The sequence below is a fragment of the Zonotrichia albicollis genome, chromosome 25 (genome assembly GCF_047830755.1).
Source record: "Zonotrichia albicollis isolate bZonAlb1 chromosome 25, bZonAlb1.hap1, whole genome shotgun sequence".
Lineage (NCBI taxonomy): Eukaryota > Metazoa > Chordata > Aves > Passeriformes > Passerellidae > Zonotrichia > Zonotrichia albicollis.
Window position 1 is genome coordinate 568,064 of NC_133843.1, and position 16,604 is coordinate 584,667.

A 16,604-nucleotide genomic window follows, 5' to 3' on the forward strand; every position below is an offset into this window, starting at 1 on the left:
TGAGGCCAAGAATTTGAAAATATCAAAGCTGTTTGCAAAGTGATTCACGTGCCTGTGATTCAGCCCTCAGAAATAATTATCATTGGATAAAAAGCTGCAGGAGAAAGCAGCCCCTGCTCCCAGGTAAGGCTGGGAAGCACAGGGAGCAGCCAGGGAATGCTGGGGCAGCTCTGGGAGCAGGAGCATTCTAAATCTCTTCCATATGCGAAGGAAATCCTCAAGCCCAGACAGCATTTTCCCCCTCTTTTTATTGATAATAAAGATAGGGGAGAGGAAAGGGGGGAGGCTCAGAGAGCCTGGGATATTTTCCTTTGCTTTTCCCAATAACAAAGGTGGGGAATGGCTTTAATTAGGGCGTTACAGAGCAGTGGGGACACATCCCCTGCAGGAGTGGCAGAGTTTGCACTCCCCTCAGCTGTGATCAGTGCAAACACCTCCCAGAGGGCCGGGATAATCCTGCCCTGTCCCTGTCCCTGTCCCCTGGGCCTTCATTAGCCCCGAGTGCTCCAGGGAAACATCCAGCAATTATTAAATAATAACATAAATAATAATATAAACAATATCAATGAAAATAATTAATAAATATAGCTATATTTATAAATATAAAACTACTTCTAAAACTACTTATAAATCTACATTATAAATATAATATAATATAATATAATATAATATAATATAATATAATATAATATAATATAATATATATAAATTATAAGTAAAATATAAATATAAATAAACTATAAGTAAAATATAAATATAGATATAAATATAAATATAGATATAGATAACTGTGAATAATAATTATGGATAATAAATCTCTATTTTAGATTTAAATATCGAAATAATACATAGAAATAATAAATAGAAATAATAAATAGAAATAATAAATTAATTTCTTCCCCCTGAAGACATTTCCCCAGCTCTCAGGGAGCAGAGGGTGTGGATGCTCTCAGGCATTTCCCCTCTGTTCCCAATCCCAGCTGTGGCACCTCTGGAGCAGCAGAACAACAGGAGCAGCTCCCAGGGCTGTCCCTGTCCCCAGCACCTTCCCTGGCACCACACACAGAACGCTGCAGAACCACCCAAAAATGCCAATTCCCCTCCCTGTGCCCTTTCCTGCAGTTTTACTCCTGTCCCAGCCTCCCGTCCCTCCCACCCCACACAACCCTGAGCCTGCAGCCCTGCTCTGCCATTTCCCTGCCACACCTGGGGGATTTCCCAGCAAATTGTATTACTTTATTTGGTCAATTGGCCTACAAATTGATTTTCCTGTACAAATAATGAACATTTATGGTTATTTTCCCCATAGACTGCTTTATTTCACGTGTAACAAAGACTGATTTCCTGCAGGTTTCAGACCTGAGCTGCAGTTCCTGTGACCCCTGGCTGATGGATGGCAAAGGGCTCCAAGCACAACTGGAGGGTTTGGGGCTTTTATTTCTACCCTGAGGTGGCTGCTGGAAGCAAATGTTGGTACCAGAGCGAGGCATTCCACAGAATAATGGGAATAAATTGTTTTGGAAGAGATTCAGTGCTGGGATCAGGCCACGGAAATGCAGGGGAGGGAGATGGGGATAGAGGGCAGAGCTGGACTGCCCATCGCAGATTTTGGGGGACTGGGCACATCAAAAATCACCAGAACACACAGCCAGCTGCAAAGGATAAACCCCTGCACCCCAAAAATCACCAGAACACACAGCCAGCTGCAAAGGATAAACCCCTGCACCCCAAAAATCACCAGAACACACAGCCAGCTGCAAAGGATAAATCCTGGTACCCCAAAAATCACCAGAACACACAGCCAGCTGCAAAGGATAAACCCCTGCACCCCAAAAATCACCAGCTCTGCACACTGGGAGCCCCACCAGGTGACACCACACGATTTTACAACATTTGTGTTCATAACTAACACTGGGAAATGAGTGACCAATAAATGCAGTGGCTTCCCAAGGAGCACAAGGGAGGCTGCAGGGGGTGTTGGGAGTTGTGTGTTTTGAAGGTAAACACAAAGAGAATATTAAAAAAAAGTAATACTAGAGAGGTAAATAATTCATCAAAAGACTGGAGAACAAGAAGCTGGGAGGGAAGAAAGGAAAAGGAGCAATGCCAGAGGGAAGAGTCTTCTGAGAAGGTGAAAAAACCCCAGTCTCACATGGGAGTGGAACCAGAACCAAGTCAAGTGGAGTAAAACAGAGGGGAAGTTTGGAAATTTAATGTGGAAATGGCCTCTCCCCTCTGGGCACTGAGGAATTCCAGGGTGGGAAGCAGAGCTGGGGTCTGACACCATGGACAGAGCCCTGCAGCACCGACACCACTGCAGGGCTGGGGATGCCTGAAGGAATTCCAGAATTCCAGCAGAAATCCCACCCAGAGCCCCAACCCTCATCTGTGACACTCTCAGCAGAGCTGGGAATTCCCTCAGGAATTCCAGAATTCCATCAGCTCCTTCCACCCAGAGCCCCCAGCCCTGATCTGCTGCACACAAACCCACACTAACACACACAACCCGGAGATCTCCCTCATTTTTGAGCCACAACCTGCTGCACAGCTGGGTTTTGCTGCTGGCCCCTCTGCAGCTGCTTTAAGCCCCAGCAGATCCGCAGAAAGCCAAGTGAAACCACCCAATTTCAGAGTGAACACGCTGGGTCTGTCCTGCACGGGGTGCCACCTGCATGAGCTCAGGTAAAACTCACCTGTGCTGGGCAGGGGAGCTGTGAGAGCACAGCAACCTCAGATCCCCAATTTAACCTTGACCTGCTGATTCCCCAGGCCTCTGAAAACAGAACAGCCCAGGCAAACAGGAGCTGCACCAGTGGCACTGCGGCAACCCCAAATCCCCTGAGCTGCAGCAGCCTCGGGCTCCTCCTGATCCTCCTGGGCTCTGCTGAGCAGCTCTGGGTCACCCCTGGGCACTGCAGCAGGCTGGCACAGGGAAAGTGAAATCACACCTGGGCCTGTTTTCCACCTCATCTTCCCCCTGCAGGAGCCACCACCTGCAAATCACAGCTTTGGATTCACCCCTGCAGACAGCCAGAACCAGGGTGGCACCTGCTTCACAGGTCAGGGAGGAATCCTGCTCCTTGGGATTGGGGATTTGGGCCATGGAGAAATCCTGCTCCAGGGATTCGGGCCATGGAGAAATCCTGCTCCAGGAATTCCTGCCACAGAGAAATCCTGCTCCAGGAATTCCTGTCCCCAGCCCTGCCATGGACAAATCCTGCTCCAGGAATCTTTCTCAGGATTTCCCTCACTCCAGCTCAAAGCAAAAGTAAAACACCAATGTCAGAGCACAGCACAACATGCCCTGCACTCCACAGGGTGTGCAGTACCACACCAATAATAATAACTTTTATTTATTTAACAGGGTCATCTCTGCACAGGCAAAACCCAGCACAAACCCAAATTCCCATGGAGAAACGGCCAAAGTAAGGGTTAAATCAAACCAGGGTCAAACTCCTACACCCTACACTTATTTCTGGAGGCACCAGCTCAGGTGTGAGGCAGCTCCTGAGCAGCGAATGCCCCATTAAAACAAACAGGATCAGGAGCACAAATCCCTGCAGAGCCAGGGGAGCCCTGCCCAAACACTGCAGCAGCACCAGGCACACCCCTGCCTCCGCCTGGACACTGCAGCTGCAGCAAAATCCCCCCTGAAATCACATTTGGGGTCGGGAAGGCAAACAAAGGACAAGAGCAGGATTGCAAAAACACAAATTAAAGGAATAATAACTGCAGGTTCTTCCACCCAGCCAGCCAAGGGGGGATTTGGGCGAAGGAAGTGATTTAGGGGGAAGCAGGGATTTAGGAGGTGTCCAAGCAGAAATTTCTAAAATTATTCGGGTTTAAATCAGCAAACTTGTGTACTTTCCTCTCAAAGACTTGCAGAATTCCAACCCAGGGAAGTTCTTGTGACACTTCAGGTTTTTAATGAGCCTCAGAACAATGAGGAAATACAAGGTGAATGGGAAAACACAGCACTGTGACTGTATTTTAAAAAGCTTAAGCAGAATAATCCCAGTAATTTTATAACCCCCAGGAGAAATAATGAAATAGAGGAAACCGAAGAAGTAATAATAAATTAACAGGGGCTGATATAATTTATGCAAATTAAAGCTTGTTAATGGAAAATATGTTAAACCAATATATCTTTTTTTGCTGGGACAATCGTGCCAACACAACGTGCTCGGGTTTCTGCGAGGTGTTTGCTCTGACAGCACAGAACTCTCTGAATGTGGGACCAGAGCCCTGCAGGGAGAATTGTGCCCCCCTGAACCCCCAGCCAGCCTGGGCTGGCGAGCTCTCCCTGCCCAGGGCTGCAATGAGATTTAAGGGTTTTAAGGTCCCTTCCTAAACCATTCCAGGATCCTCAAAATGAGCAGCTGGTGCTGTTCTGCTGTTGAGGGTGGGGTTATCCCCTGTGTGGATCAGTTTGCTCTGCACACCCATTTCTCAGCCTCCTCTGCCCCTCCCTCTCTCTCTTTGCTCCATGTCAGAATTTCCTCATGATATGGAGGAATAAATGAGTTTTCCCTCCTGTTCCCATGCCTGCCACGAGCAGCAGTGCAGGGCTGGGGGGTCCCAGCACACCAGAATCACTCCCAGGATGGAAGTTGTGCAGCCCAAGGAAAAGCTCAGCAACTCGGAGCCCATCATTTCAAACATCCTTTAAACACACCTTGTGCAGGTCCTGCAGTGGTTTAAAGACAACAGCACACACATCAAAGGCAGAGCTAAATCCTCCCAAAGCAAGGATAATTTCTGCCCTCTGCACACGCCAGGGGACAGAAATGCTCCCCAGCCTCTGGAATTACTCTGAACTGAACTTCTGCCTCAGAAATCCATCACAGCAAGGTGAGACTTCAAAAAAACCCAAACCCAGATCCACAGTGCTGATAGAAACCAGCCTAGATCCTGACCTGCACCAGCAGCTCATGAATTTCAAGCCAAAGATGCTGTAAGAAATCACACTGCTAATGCAGGAATTAGAGAATGAATTGGATTTTAATTCTGAATTAAAGGCATTCTGCAGAGGAGCTGTGATTTCTTGTGTTTTCATGTATTTTTTGTATTTTCGTGTATTTTGCCATGAATGTTGCCAGGAATTTTTCCATTATTTCTTCCATGAATTTTCCATGAATTTTCCATGAATTTTTCCATTATTTCTTCCATGAATTTTCCATGAATTTTCCATGAATTTTTCCATTATTTCTTCCATGAATTTTCCATGAATTTTTCCATTATTTCTTCCATGAATTTTCCATTATTTCTTCTATGAATTTTCCCATGAATTTTCCCATGAATTTTGTATTTATGTATTTTCATTTTTTTTCTTTAACTCTAAAACATTGTAATAGCTAAGAGTGATGGTGGGCAGTGTTTAAGCAACCCCAGAGCTGTAAATTCCAGTGCACTGAATCATCCCTGGAGAACCCTGCAGTGCCTTCCTCTGCAAGGGCACCTTAGGGTTAAGTGGGTGAATCACAAGGGGAAAATAAAAGAGGAATTGATATTATTTGTCCCCTCTGGGAGAGGAAAAAAAAATAAATTAAAAAAAGCAGGTTTGTGTGGCTCACTCCGTGCCACAGAAAAAGAGATCTCAAGAACCACAGCTGTGACGAGCAGCAGGGAAAGTTATTGATCTGAGAGAATTCATTTTTATTATAAGGGCTGGTACTTTTACTTATTTAATAAAGGCCTGGCGTCAAATCAGCGAGAATTCCAGGATTATCTAATTCCATCTAATCTCATTCAATCACCGATGCTGCAGAGAGGAATGTTTGCCCTTTCCTGTCTGCAGGGGCCATCCCTGGTTGTCCTGGCAACCCAGCAGAAGCAGCAGCAGCAGCTCCATCCCAGCCCTGGCACCCTCCCACCAGCTGGGATAAAGGGGATAAAGGAGGGCTGGGGTCCCAGGGGGCTCTGGGATGGGATGGGATGGGCAGGAGCTGCTGGGGTGGGATCCAAACCAGCCCCAGACCCAGGCAGGGAACAGCCAAGAGCCCTACCCAGGAGCTGTGCTGGCTTACAGCTCCTTTAAAGTCCTTTAAAGGTCCTTTAGAAAAGTCCTTTAGAGGTCCTGGAGTCCTTTAAAATCCCAGAGCTGCTGCTGAAACCAATCCCTGCACTGAACTGGGCACCCGCTCCAAGCAAACACAACTTTTCTAAAATAATACAGAAAATAATACAGAAAATAATACAGAAAATAATACAGAAAATAATACAGAAAATAATACAGAAAATAATACAGAAAATAATACAGAACCTGGAAGATTCCTGGTGACAGAAAAGTCCTTTAGAGGTCCTAGAGTCCTTTAAAATCCCAGAGCTGCTTTTAAAACCAATCCCAGTGCTAAACTGGGCACCAGCTCCAAGCAAACACAACTTTTCTGTCACCAGGAATCTTCCAGGTTCTGTATTTTCTGTATTATTTTCTGTATTTTCTGCATTTTCTGACTTTAGAAAAGTCCTTTAAAATCTCAGAGCTGCTGCTGAAACCAATCCCTGCACTGAACTGGGCACCCGCTCCAAGCAAACACAACTTTTCTAAAATAATACAGAAAATACAGAAAATAATATTTTGGGTCAAGGAATAATTAAATAAGAACAGGGAGGATTTCTTTTCCAAACCCAGGGCGAATCACGAACCCCCAGGCGTGGAAGGAACCCTAAATGCCAGCCCATGGCAATGGCAAATGGGCAATTCCAGCTCTAAATCCCTAAACCCCTGTCCCACAGTGGCAGGTGCCCCATGGCAGGGAACTCCTCCTGCTCTCCCTGTGCCACAGCTGGGCCACAACGAGCCCTCTGCAGCCCTGACCCAATGGGCAATTCCAAATTAATGAAGTTTCTGAGGGCACCCTTTGCCTCCCGGCTCCCTTTGAGCCAGGCCAGCGAGCCTGGACACACAGCAGAGCAAATTAACACCAGGTGCCTGTGCCCTGAAGCACCACAGACAGCCCTAAGCACTTTAATGACATCTCTAAATAATTCTGACAGCAAAATTACTTCTCCTGTGTCACCTCTCGCTGCCCTTGACACGGCACTAACGAGGTGATGCTGCTTCCCCTGCTCCCCCACGTTTATTTGTCTGTCTTTGCTTCCCTCAGAGCGGAACTCCAGCGGCGCTGTCGCTCTCCTGGGCCGCACTGAGGGCTCAGGAATTGCCTTTTCCTGCAGCAGGGCCCAGCACACTGCAGGGCACGCTGGCACTGAGGGCTCAGGATCTGCCTTTTCCTTCACCAGGGCCCAGCACACTGCAGGGCACGCTGGCACTGAGGGCTCAGGAATTGCCTTTTCCCGCAGCAGGGCCCAGCACACTGCAGGGCACGCTGGCACTGAGGGCTCAGGATCTGCCTTTTCCTTCACCAGGGCCCAGCACACTGCAGGGCACGCTGGCACTGAGGGCTCAGGATCTGCCTTTTCCTGCAGCAGGGCCCAGCACACTGCAGGGCACGCTGGCACTGAGGGCTCAGGATCTGCCTTTTCCTTCACCAGGGCCCAGCACACTGCAGGGCACGCTGGCACTGAGGGCTCAGGAATTGCCTTTTCCCGCAGCAGGGCCCAGCACACTGCAGGGCACGCTGGCACTGAGGGCTCAGGATCTGCCTTTTCCTTCACCAGGGCCCAGCACACTGCAGGGCACGCTGGCACTGAGGGCTCAGGATCTGCCTTTTCCTGCAGCAGGGCCCAGCACACTGCAGGGCACGCTGGCACTGAGGGCTCAGGATCTGCCTTTTCCTGCAGCAGGGCCCAGCACACTGCAGGGCACGCTGGCACTGAGGGCTCAGGATCTGCCTTTTCCTTCACCAGGGCCCAGCACACTGCAGGGCACGCTGGCACTGAGGGCTCAGGATCTGCCTTTTCCTGCAGCAGGCCCAGCACACTGCAGGGCACGCTGGCACTGAGGGCTCAGCAATTGCCTTTTCCCGCAGCAGGGCCCAGCACACTGCAGGGCACGCTGAAGCGCTGCGGGGTGAGGGATCCCTGGGAGCATCCCAAGGAGAAGGTGATGTGCTCCCTCCATAGGAACCCTCAACACCAAGCTCAGCTGGGATTCTCCTTCCCACTCTCCTGGCCTGGCTTCCACAAGCCCTGACCTCACACAGGGCCCCTGCTCTGCCCCTCCATTCCACCAAAGCTTCCATCCCCATTGTCTCCTCTCCAGAGCAGGGATCTTTACCCCCACCCCAGCCCCTGCACCAGGGCAAACCTCACCCCTCTGGAGCCCCTCAAAGCCCCCTCTGAGATAAAATTATTTCCTTAAACCACAGCTGCTCCTACATCTCCGCTGTTCCCTCCCAAGCCTGCAATCCAATTAATATTTTCCTTTCCAGAGGGTATTTAATAATCCACAAAATTAAATCCTTCAGCATTGTGCTGGCACTGTCAGTGCCATTGATCTGGGCTGGTTGTGCCTCTGTGCAGAACAATAACTGCTCCTGCTCCTGCCCCCAACGGGGGCAGCTGCTGCTTGTGCTGCCCAGGAGCAGGGCTGGGACCATCAGAAACAACTCCCATCCTGAAAAGCCTTTCAGAGCCACCCTGATCCCCATTTCCAGCTGTTTACCATGGGAAAAGAGGATGGGGAGCAGAGCTGGGACTATCAGCAGCAACTCCCATCCCAAAAAGCCTTTCACAGGCACCCTGATTCCATTTCGAGCAGTTTGCAATGGGAAAAGAGGATGGGGACCATCCCATGCAGAGCTGGGACCATCAGCAATAACTTCCACCCCAAAGAGCCTTTCAGAGTTTCTCTCCAGCCACCCTGATCCCCATTTCCAGCTGTTTGCCATGGAGAAGAGGAAGAGAAGCAGGGCTGGGACCATCAGCAATAACTTCCACCCCAAAAAGCCTTTCACAGCCACCCTGATCCCCATTTCCAGCTGTTTGCCCCCCAAAATCCCCCTCTGGAATGCTCCCTGGCCCCACAGCAGTGGATTTTGGGGACCTTTCTGTGGCAGCAGCAGCACAGGGGCTCCCACTGCCCCCAGAGCAGGAGCCCTGGGAGCTGGACCAAGCTCAGCACCCCAAACTCAGCACTGGGGGGGCTTTGGGGGTCGCTCACCCCATTACAGAGCAGGATTCACCTCATCTCCAGTTCCTCCATAGAGCTGAAATCTGACAGAGATTGAACCAACTTCTGTTAAGAATTCACCCTGCAAGTCTGCAGTGCAACACAGGTTAAAATGAACCTGGGCCAAGTCCTTTAAAACAATAAAACAGAACCAAAACAACCCTGCAAACAAACAGAAAAAGCCCATCTATCTCCAAAACCTCCAACAAACACTAACCTGAACTGAAATGAGCTGGATTAAAAGCAACAAGCCAAATCAGCATGAAACCACAAATAAAAACCAACAGACTGTGCCAAAGTCCTTGGGGGGATTTGGAGGTTTCTAAGTCTGCTTTACAGAGGGGCTTTCTCCACATTCATGAGGCTGCCCCGAGGGCACAAAGGCAGAGTTATGGAAACAGCTCCTGCACACAAACCCCAAATTCTCCAATCCCATCCTAAGCCCAGAGCAGCTCAGAGAGGAACCCAAATCTGATCTATTCAGTTAACAGTGAAATTTCAGAATTAATCCTGCCAAGGAAACTCTCCAGCAGGCAAAGTCCCCTTGGCACAGCAAAGTTCTCCTGGAAGACTCGTGCCTGGTGTGGGAGATTCCCTTTTTGGTGAAAACCTCTGAATTTGGATCCCACCACGCCCAGGAACCCCAGGATGTCCCTTCCTGGCCTTGCTCTGCTCCCCAAGGAAACTGGAGCAGCCAGGGAAGGAGAGAAAGGAGCCCAGCACCAGGAGTGACACAGAGCCACTCTGGGGACACTCAGCGCTGCCTTCCACCCAAAACAGGCTCAGGAACCTCAGGGCTAACAAACAGATTTGCTCCTCACTGGCATTGTTGAAGTTAGCAGCACAGAGTTCCTCCCTCCATCCCTGACAAAGTCTTGGACTGGGGCCTGAACCTCAGGGCAGCAAAGGAAAACAACAACCACGATGAGGAAAGCAAAAAGCAGCAAATAAAGGAATCACACATAAATCAAACCAAGAGCAAAACACAGCCCTGCAAATGAATTCCCACTGTCAGTGCTCAGCCCTGCACAGCCACCCTGTGCCTCTGCATGGGATGGACAGGGCAAACCCAAACATCATTTATGGCTCCTTTTGTTTGTTTGTTTGAATGTGGCCATGCCACAACATGGGGAGATGGGTTTTCTCTACCTGAACCCCCTAAGGGCCACATTTCAAACAGACAGCCTGTCCCAGAAACCAAATATCCAAGGGAAACAGAGGGAAAAGAGGATGAGGAGCAGCCAGCCCCCAGCCCTAACTCCCCTTCAGAGGCTGCACCAGAGAATGGAACACACAGCAAGGGCCACACTGTAAGGGAAACAATCCAGCGGTTAGGTTTGTCCTTCCCAAAGAGAAGGGAGGGAGGGGCAGACAGAAGGATGGAGGGACAGAAGGATAGGTGGGCAGACAGGGGGATGGAGGCAGGGATGAATGGAGGGACAGAAGGATGGATGGAGAGAAAAACAGATGGAGAGAAGGATGGAAGGATGCAAAGAAGGATGGATCCATGGATGGATGGATGAAAGGACTGATGATGGGTGGATGGATGCAAGGATGGATGGATGGATGGAATCAAGGATGGATGGATTCAAGGATGGACGGATGGAGATGGACGGATGGATGGATGGAATCTATGGATGGATGGCCACAAGGACGCAAGGATGGACGGACGGCAGGCACGCTGGCTGCCGGCGGCCCGGGGGCGGAGGCGCCGGCGGGGCCGCTCCCCCCAGGCTCGGCGCAGGAAACCGGCGGTCGGTGCGGAGCGGCCCCGGCGCCGGCCCCGTCTGCAGCTGCAGCACGAGCGGCGCGGGCGGCGGGGGGCGGGCGCCGGGCCCCGGGGCCGCCGGGTCACGGGCGGGGAACGCGGCGCCAGCGGCGGCCGGGGGGCCCGGGGGGAGCGGGGGAACCGGGAGGATCCGGGGGGAGCGGGGCTCGCAGCCCGGCCGGGGGCGCTGCCAGCCCGGGGCTGCGGTCGCTGTAATTTCCCCAACAGACCGAGCGCGGCCGGAGCCGGGCAGGGGCTCGGAGCCGCCGGCGCTGCCCCGGGGCTGACGGGGGACACGGGACACACAGGGGACTGGCAGGGGGCACACACAGGAGACACACAGGGGACACTGTCACCGCTCCCGCAGGGACAGCCGGGCTCAGCCCCGAGCACAGCGCTGCCTTTGCTGCCCGCGGGGAGCAGATGGATCGGGCAGAGGTGCCGACCCTGCCTTGCCCCTGCCAAGGCACTGCCCGGGTTCTGCCGGCCCATCCCCGCTGCCCAAGGACCGACTGCAGAGCGTGGAAGCAGCTGCAGACAGGACCAGCTCCCCATCTGCACACCCCCATGATCACACCAGGACCGGGCTCTGCAAGTCTCTGTCACTGCACTATGAAATATAAAGCATTTCTACTTCTGAGGAGAATCAGCCCCTGGATCTCAGTGCTGCTCGAATGGGCAATCACTAAAGGCAATAAAAACCATGCCCAATTCCTAATCCTCCTCCTTGTGTGGCTGCTCTGGATGTGCAGTGGATGCAGCTACCACAAAGAATTCAGGTTCAAAATGTGGAACTGTCCTTTGGTCAGGGACAGAAGCTAAGTACAGCACAGAAAGTGCAGGGAGCACTGAGAAACAGCTCTGACAGAACTCCTCACTGGGCTCTGGCCTTGCTGTGCAAATTCTGACATCCTAAACCCCTTTCCCAGCTGGGGAAGCAGTGGGAGGCAAGTCCAGAAAGATTTATTTCTCCTTGCCCAAAGCTGCACCAACCTTTTTTTTCCCCTCTATCTCTACTTTCCAAACCCAGCTCTCAAATACTGTACCACGCACTGGCTTCATGCAGAGCTGTCTCTGCTGGAAATGCACCTGAAAACCCTGAAAATGTTGCTGCTAGGAAAGTGCATCGTGAATTTTGGGTACTGCTAGCCCAGAAAATGACCAGCAGCCAGCATCACCTGGCCAGGCACTGCTCACATCCCGCAGCATCACCTGGCCAGGCCCTGTTCACATCCCCAGCACAGCATCACCTGGCCAAGCCCTGCTCACATCCCCTCACATCCCACAGCATCACCTGGCCAGGCCCTGCTCACATCCCACAGCATCACCTGGCCAGGCCCTGCTCACATCCCACAGCATCACCTGGCCAGGCCCTGCTCAGCATCCCCACAGCATCACCTGGCCAGGCCCTGCTCACATCCCACAGCATCACCTGGCCAGGCACTGCTCAGCATCCACACAGCATCACCTGGCCAGGCCCTGCTCACATCCCCACAGCATCACCTGGCCAGGCCCTGCTCACATCCCCACACAGCATCACCTGGCCAAGCCCTGCTCACATCCCCACACAGCATCACCTGGCCAGGCCCTGCTCACATCCCCACACAGCATCACCTGGCCAGGCCCTGCTCACATCCCGCAGCATCACCTGGCCAGGCCCTGCTCACATCCCCAGCATCACCTGGCCAGGCCCTGCTCACATCCCCTCACATCCCACAGCATCACCTGGCCAGGCACTGCTCACATCCCACAGCATCACCTGGCCAGGCCCTGCTCACATCCCCACACAGCATCACAGTAATACATCCCAGTTACTGTACTTTATGGTTATTTTTACACACCATGAACTGTTTTAAGGCCTTATTTTACTACAATTCCAGTCACCTTTTATTTATACCATCAACATCTTTCCCATGAAAATGCTGATGAGAGAATTTGAAATTCTTGGGATAAAAGCAAGAATACACAAGGAACCCCAAATATGGGAAGGAAAGGTCTGCAAAAGCCATAACTGAGCTATGCCATGAACGATGCTCAAGCTGTCAGCATTTGAGCTGTTCCTCATGCAGCTCACCTCACCAGGGTTTGTACAACGCCTGCTCTCACTCTAACACGTGGGCAACAATTACATTTCCCTTTTGCTTTATTTAGCCACTTTCACACCTGTGCACAATGCACAGAAACCAGGGGGTGGGAACACCAAAGAGGCTCCTCAATGATTTGCCTCTGCATACACACACAGAGCTCCCCCTGAAAACCAAAAAACCCCACCGAGTGCTGCTTCCCTCAGCTCAAACACTGCTCAAAAAATGCCACCGAGTGCTGCTTCCTTCGGCTCCAACACTGCTCTTCTTGCCGTCTGCTCTGCTTCCAAGCTCCTCTCTAACACTGCTGGAACCCTCCCAGGGCAGGCAGGGCTCTGGCAGCCTCCACGACCCTCACGGTTCCACCAGTACAGAAGAGCAAAGGGAATTTTTCTTATTTTTCTTTTTCTTTTTTCTTTTTTTTTTTTTTTTTTTTTTTTTTTTAAGGGAAGGAGGCAGAGGAGAGGGAAGATGTCTTAACCAAAGCACATAGTTTAACAATAATCTTACCACTGGAGACGAAATTCGACACCCAGGGCAATCACAGATTGGAGGATGTACCTGTAAGATTCCTTTGGACATAAGAGTCTTCAAACTTTTCCCTATATGCAGAAGAGGAGAAAAAGAACAAGAAGAAAAAGAAATCAGCACGTTTACAAAAGGAAAGCATTTAGGGAAGGAGGGACGGGGGAGGCACGCGTCTGCTTCCATAAAAACACAGCCCTCCCCTTGCCTGCCCAGCAGCACCATCCCCGACTGCAACGCAACCGAGTTTGTGCCCCGAGGGTCCCGGGGAAAGGGAGCCCAGCACAGCGCGGCACGGCCCCAGCAAGAACCGGGGAGAGGAGCCCGGCACAGCCCCCGAGGGTCCCGGGAAGGGAGCCCGGCACAGCCCGGTACAATCCCCGCAGGTCCCGGGGAAAGGGAGCCCAGCACAGCGCGGCACGGCCCCAGCAAGAACCGGGAAGGGGAGCCCGGCACAGCCCGGCAGGAACCGGGAAGGGAGCCCGGCACAGCCCGGTACAATCCCCGCAGGTCCCGGGAAGGGAGCCCCGCACAGCCCCCGAGGGTCCCGGGAAGGGAGCCCCGCACAGCCCCCGCAGCCCCGCCGGGCTCGGTGCCGGCGCTGCCGCAGCCCCGGGGAAGCGGAGGCGCTCCCGCAGCGGGCACGGCCCCGGGCACCTCCCGCCGCTCCTCCTGACTCACCCCAGAGCGACTGAGGCTTCCCGAAGGCAGCGGGAGCGCAGCCATCAAAGCGCCGGGCGGCGGCAATTAGCGCTGCCCCCGCTCTCCGGCGATCAATACCGCGCCGAGGTGTCAGTCACCTCCTAATCGCTCCTCAGCCCCCCGGGCCGCCGCCTCCAGCTCCGCGCTCATTAGGAGCCGCCCGGGCCGTGCCCGCCCGCCCCCGCCGCTCCCCCCGGGCCCGCTCTCCACCTGCCGCCCGCAGCAGCAGCAGCGGAGCCGCGACTGCGGCGCCGGCTCGGGCGGGGAGGGGAGGGAGGCAGGGCAGGCGCCCGTCAGCAGCCGCCGGCGCCGCGGAGGGCCCGCACCACCCAGCTGCGAGGGGAACACCCCCGAGCCCCGCCCGCCGCCCCGCCGGTGCCGGCCCGGGCCGCGCTGCCGCTCCCCGCGGCGCCGCCGCCGCCACCGACACCGACACCGCCGGCGGCGCGCAGGGAGGGAGGGCGGACGGGGGGCTACCGACAGAGCGACAACCCCGGGGCACCGAGCACCCCGATCCCATGGCACCCCGAACCCCGGGCACCGAGCACCCCGATCCCCGAGCACCCCAAGTCCCTGGCACCGACCGCACCGAGCCCCCGAACCCCGGACACAGACCACCCCAAGCACCGAGCACCCCGAGCCCCGGGGCGCGCACCCCGCCACCCGCCCGCTGTTCAAATCTCTCTCCGCCCGCGCCACATCAAACTTCTCTCCGGCGGAGAGGAGCCCCCCAATTCCCCCCCGCCTTCCCCAAAAGCCAACCCCACCCCAAAGGGAAGCGTTCCCAAATGGCTCGGAAAAGTTCGGCGGTACCGGGGCGCGGGGAGCCGGCAGAGAGGGGCCGGGGGAGCGGGGAGGGGGCTCGGCTCTCCCCGAGCACGGGGCGAGAGGGAGGATGCGAGGAGGAGCGGGGCGGCGCGGGGACCCCGGCGCTGCCTTTACCTTTGTGCCTGATGCTGCGCTTCCAGTCCTTGGCCGTCTCCCTGCCGCTGACGAACTGGAACTCGTTGGGGGTGAGCCACTCTCCCCGGTACCGGATGGAGGGTCCTTTGCTGCCTTGGCACAACTTATTGATGTAGAGCAGCGCCTTGTTCTCCCCGCACTCCACCTCGATGCAAGGCTCCCCGTTGTCAAAGAAGGGCTGGAAATCCGGGATGGAGGAGAACCTCTCCAGCATCAGGTCCTCGGGGAGGTGCTGGGGGTGGTGCGGGTGGGGCTCCTGGAAGCCCAGGTACGCGCGGTGGGCGAAGATGTGCTCGTACGCCGGCGGGTGCGGGGTGACCACCGGCATGGCAGCGGCGGCCAGGGGCGCCAGGTACTCGGGTAAGGTTTCCATGGGCTGGTTGAAAGCCGCCAGGGCCATCTCCTCCCTGTCAAGTCGCTCCTTCTTGATGGCCGGCATGGTGCCGCCGCGCTCCCCGTGCGCCCCGGCGTCTCCGAAGCACAGCGGCTCCAATGCCTCCGGCTCAACTTGCCCTGGCTCCGGCTGGAGTTTGGCTGAAATGCGCCAGCAGCAGCAGCAGCAGCAGCACAGGCACCTTTGGCGCTCGGGTGCCGGAGGTGGCTGGTATCCCCCGGAGCAGCCCGCTAACAAATCTCCTGGGCTGGCTCCCCAGCAGAGCTGTCTGGGATCCCTCTCCCACGGAGAGCCTAATGGACCGTAGACCCGGGAGCTGCCGTGTGCCTCGCAGATCTGCCCCTCCGGACTAATACCTGACATCTCGGAGAGGTCTCTGCTGCCGTAGACATTATTTTGGTTTAAGGAGAAAAAAAAAAAAAAAAAAAAAAAGCTTATTGATTCCCCTAGATCAACCCACCTTCTCGCCAGGCTGGAGGGTTCCCCGCCGCCCAGCCAGCCAGCCAGCCAGCCCCCTTTCACCCTGCCCCCCTGCTTCCTTTAAACTGACACCTGGTTTATTTATTTATATGCAATAATTAAAATTAAACGCTGCGCCCCCGCCGCCGCCGCGCGACCCCTCCCCGCCCCGCCGGCGCCCGGCGGGAGGACGGAGCCGCGGCCGGTGCCGGCTCTGCCCGCGGGGCTCCAGACGCCCGGGCGGCGGCGAACTTTCCCCGGGGCCGCCGCCTCCCTTCACCTGCGCCGCGGCCTCGCCCCGCTCCCGGCGGAGCCGCTCCGCTCCCCGCCGGCCGCGTTTGAATCCCCGCTCCCGCAGGAAGCGTGCACCAACGCGGGGCTGCGCTCCTCGCCCCTCTGTGTACACATATATAAATATATAGAGAGCTATAAATACAAGCGCTCCGCACACGCACAGCCGCACGGACATCTACAGAGCCGTCCCCGCCAGCGCTGCGCTCCCCGCAGCCCCCGGGCCGGGCCGGGCCCCCGAGCCGGGACAGACACGCATTGATCGGGGCTCAGAAGTCACCGCACAGTTCGGAGACTCCGACCAAACAAGATTTCCCTCCGCCGCCGCCGCCGCCGCTTCTCTAA

General features: G+C 54.5%; 1 protein-coding gene across 6 annotated transcripts in view; it reads right to left on the reverse strand.

Annotated features, from left to right (window-relative positions):
* SAMD11 (sterile alpha motif domain containing 11) overlaps positions 1-16,604 on the reverse strand; it is a 66,690-nt gene extending 50,086 nt beyond the window's left edge. Inside the window, exons 1-3 of one of the 6 annotated variants that reach the window (XM_074558394.1) lie at positions 16,424-16,604; positions 15,095-15,885; positions 13,436-13,527 (exon numbers count right to left, since the gene is read on the reverse strand). In XM_074558394.1, the coding sequence (XP_074414495.1) occupies positions 13,436-13,527; positions 15,095-15,885; positions 16,424-16,437 (897 nt within the window). In that variant the 5' untranslated portion in view covers positions 16,438-16,604. Of the gene's footprint in view, positions 1-13,435; positions 13,528-14,131; positions 14,488-15,094; positions 15,889-16,417 lie in introns of those variants that run through there. The other 5 variants (XM_074558393.1, XM_074558392.1, XM_074558391.1 and 2 more) reach the window with 5 other exon arrangements.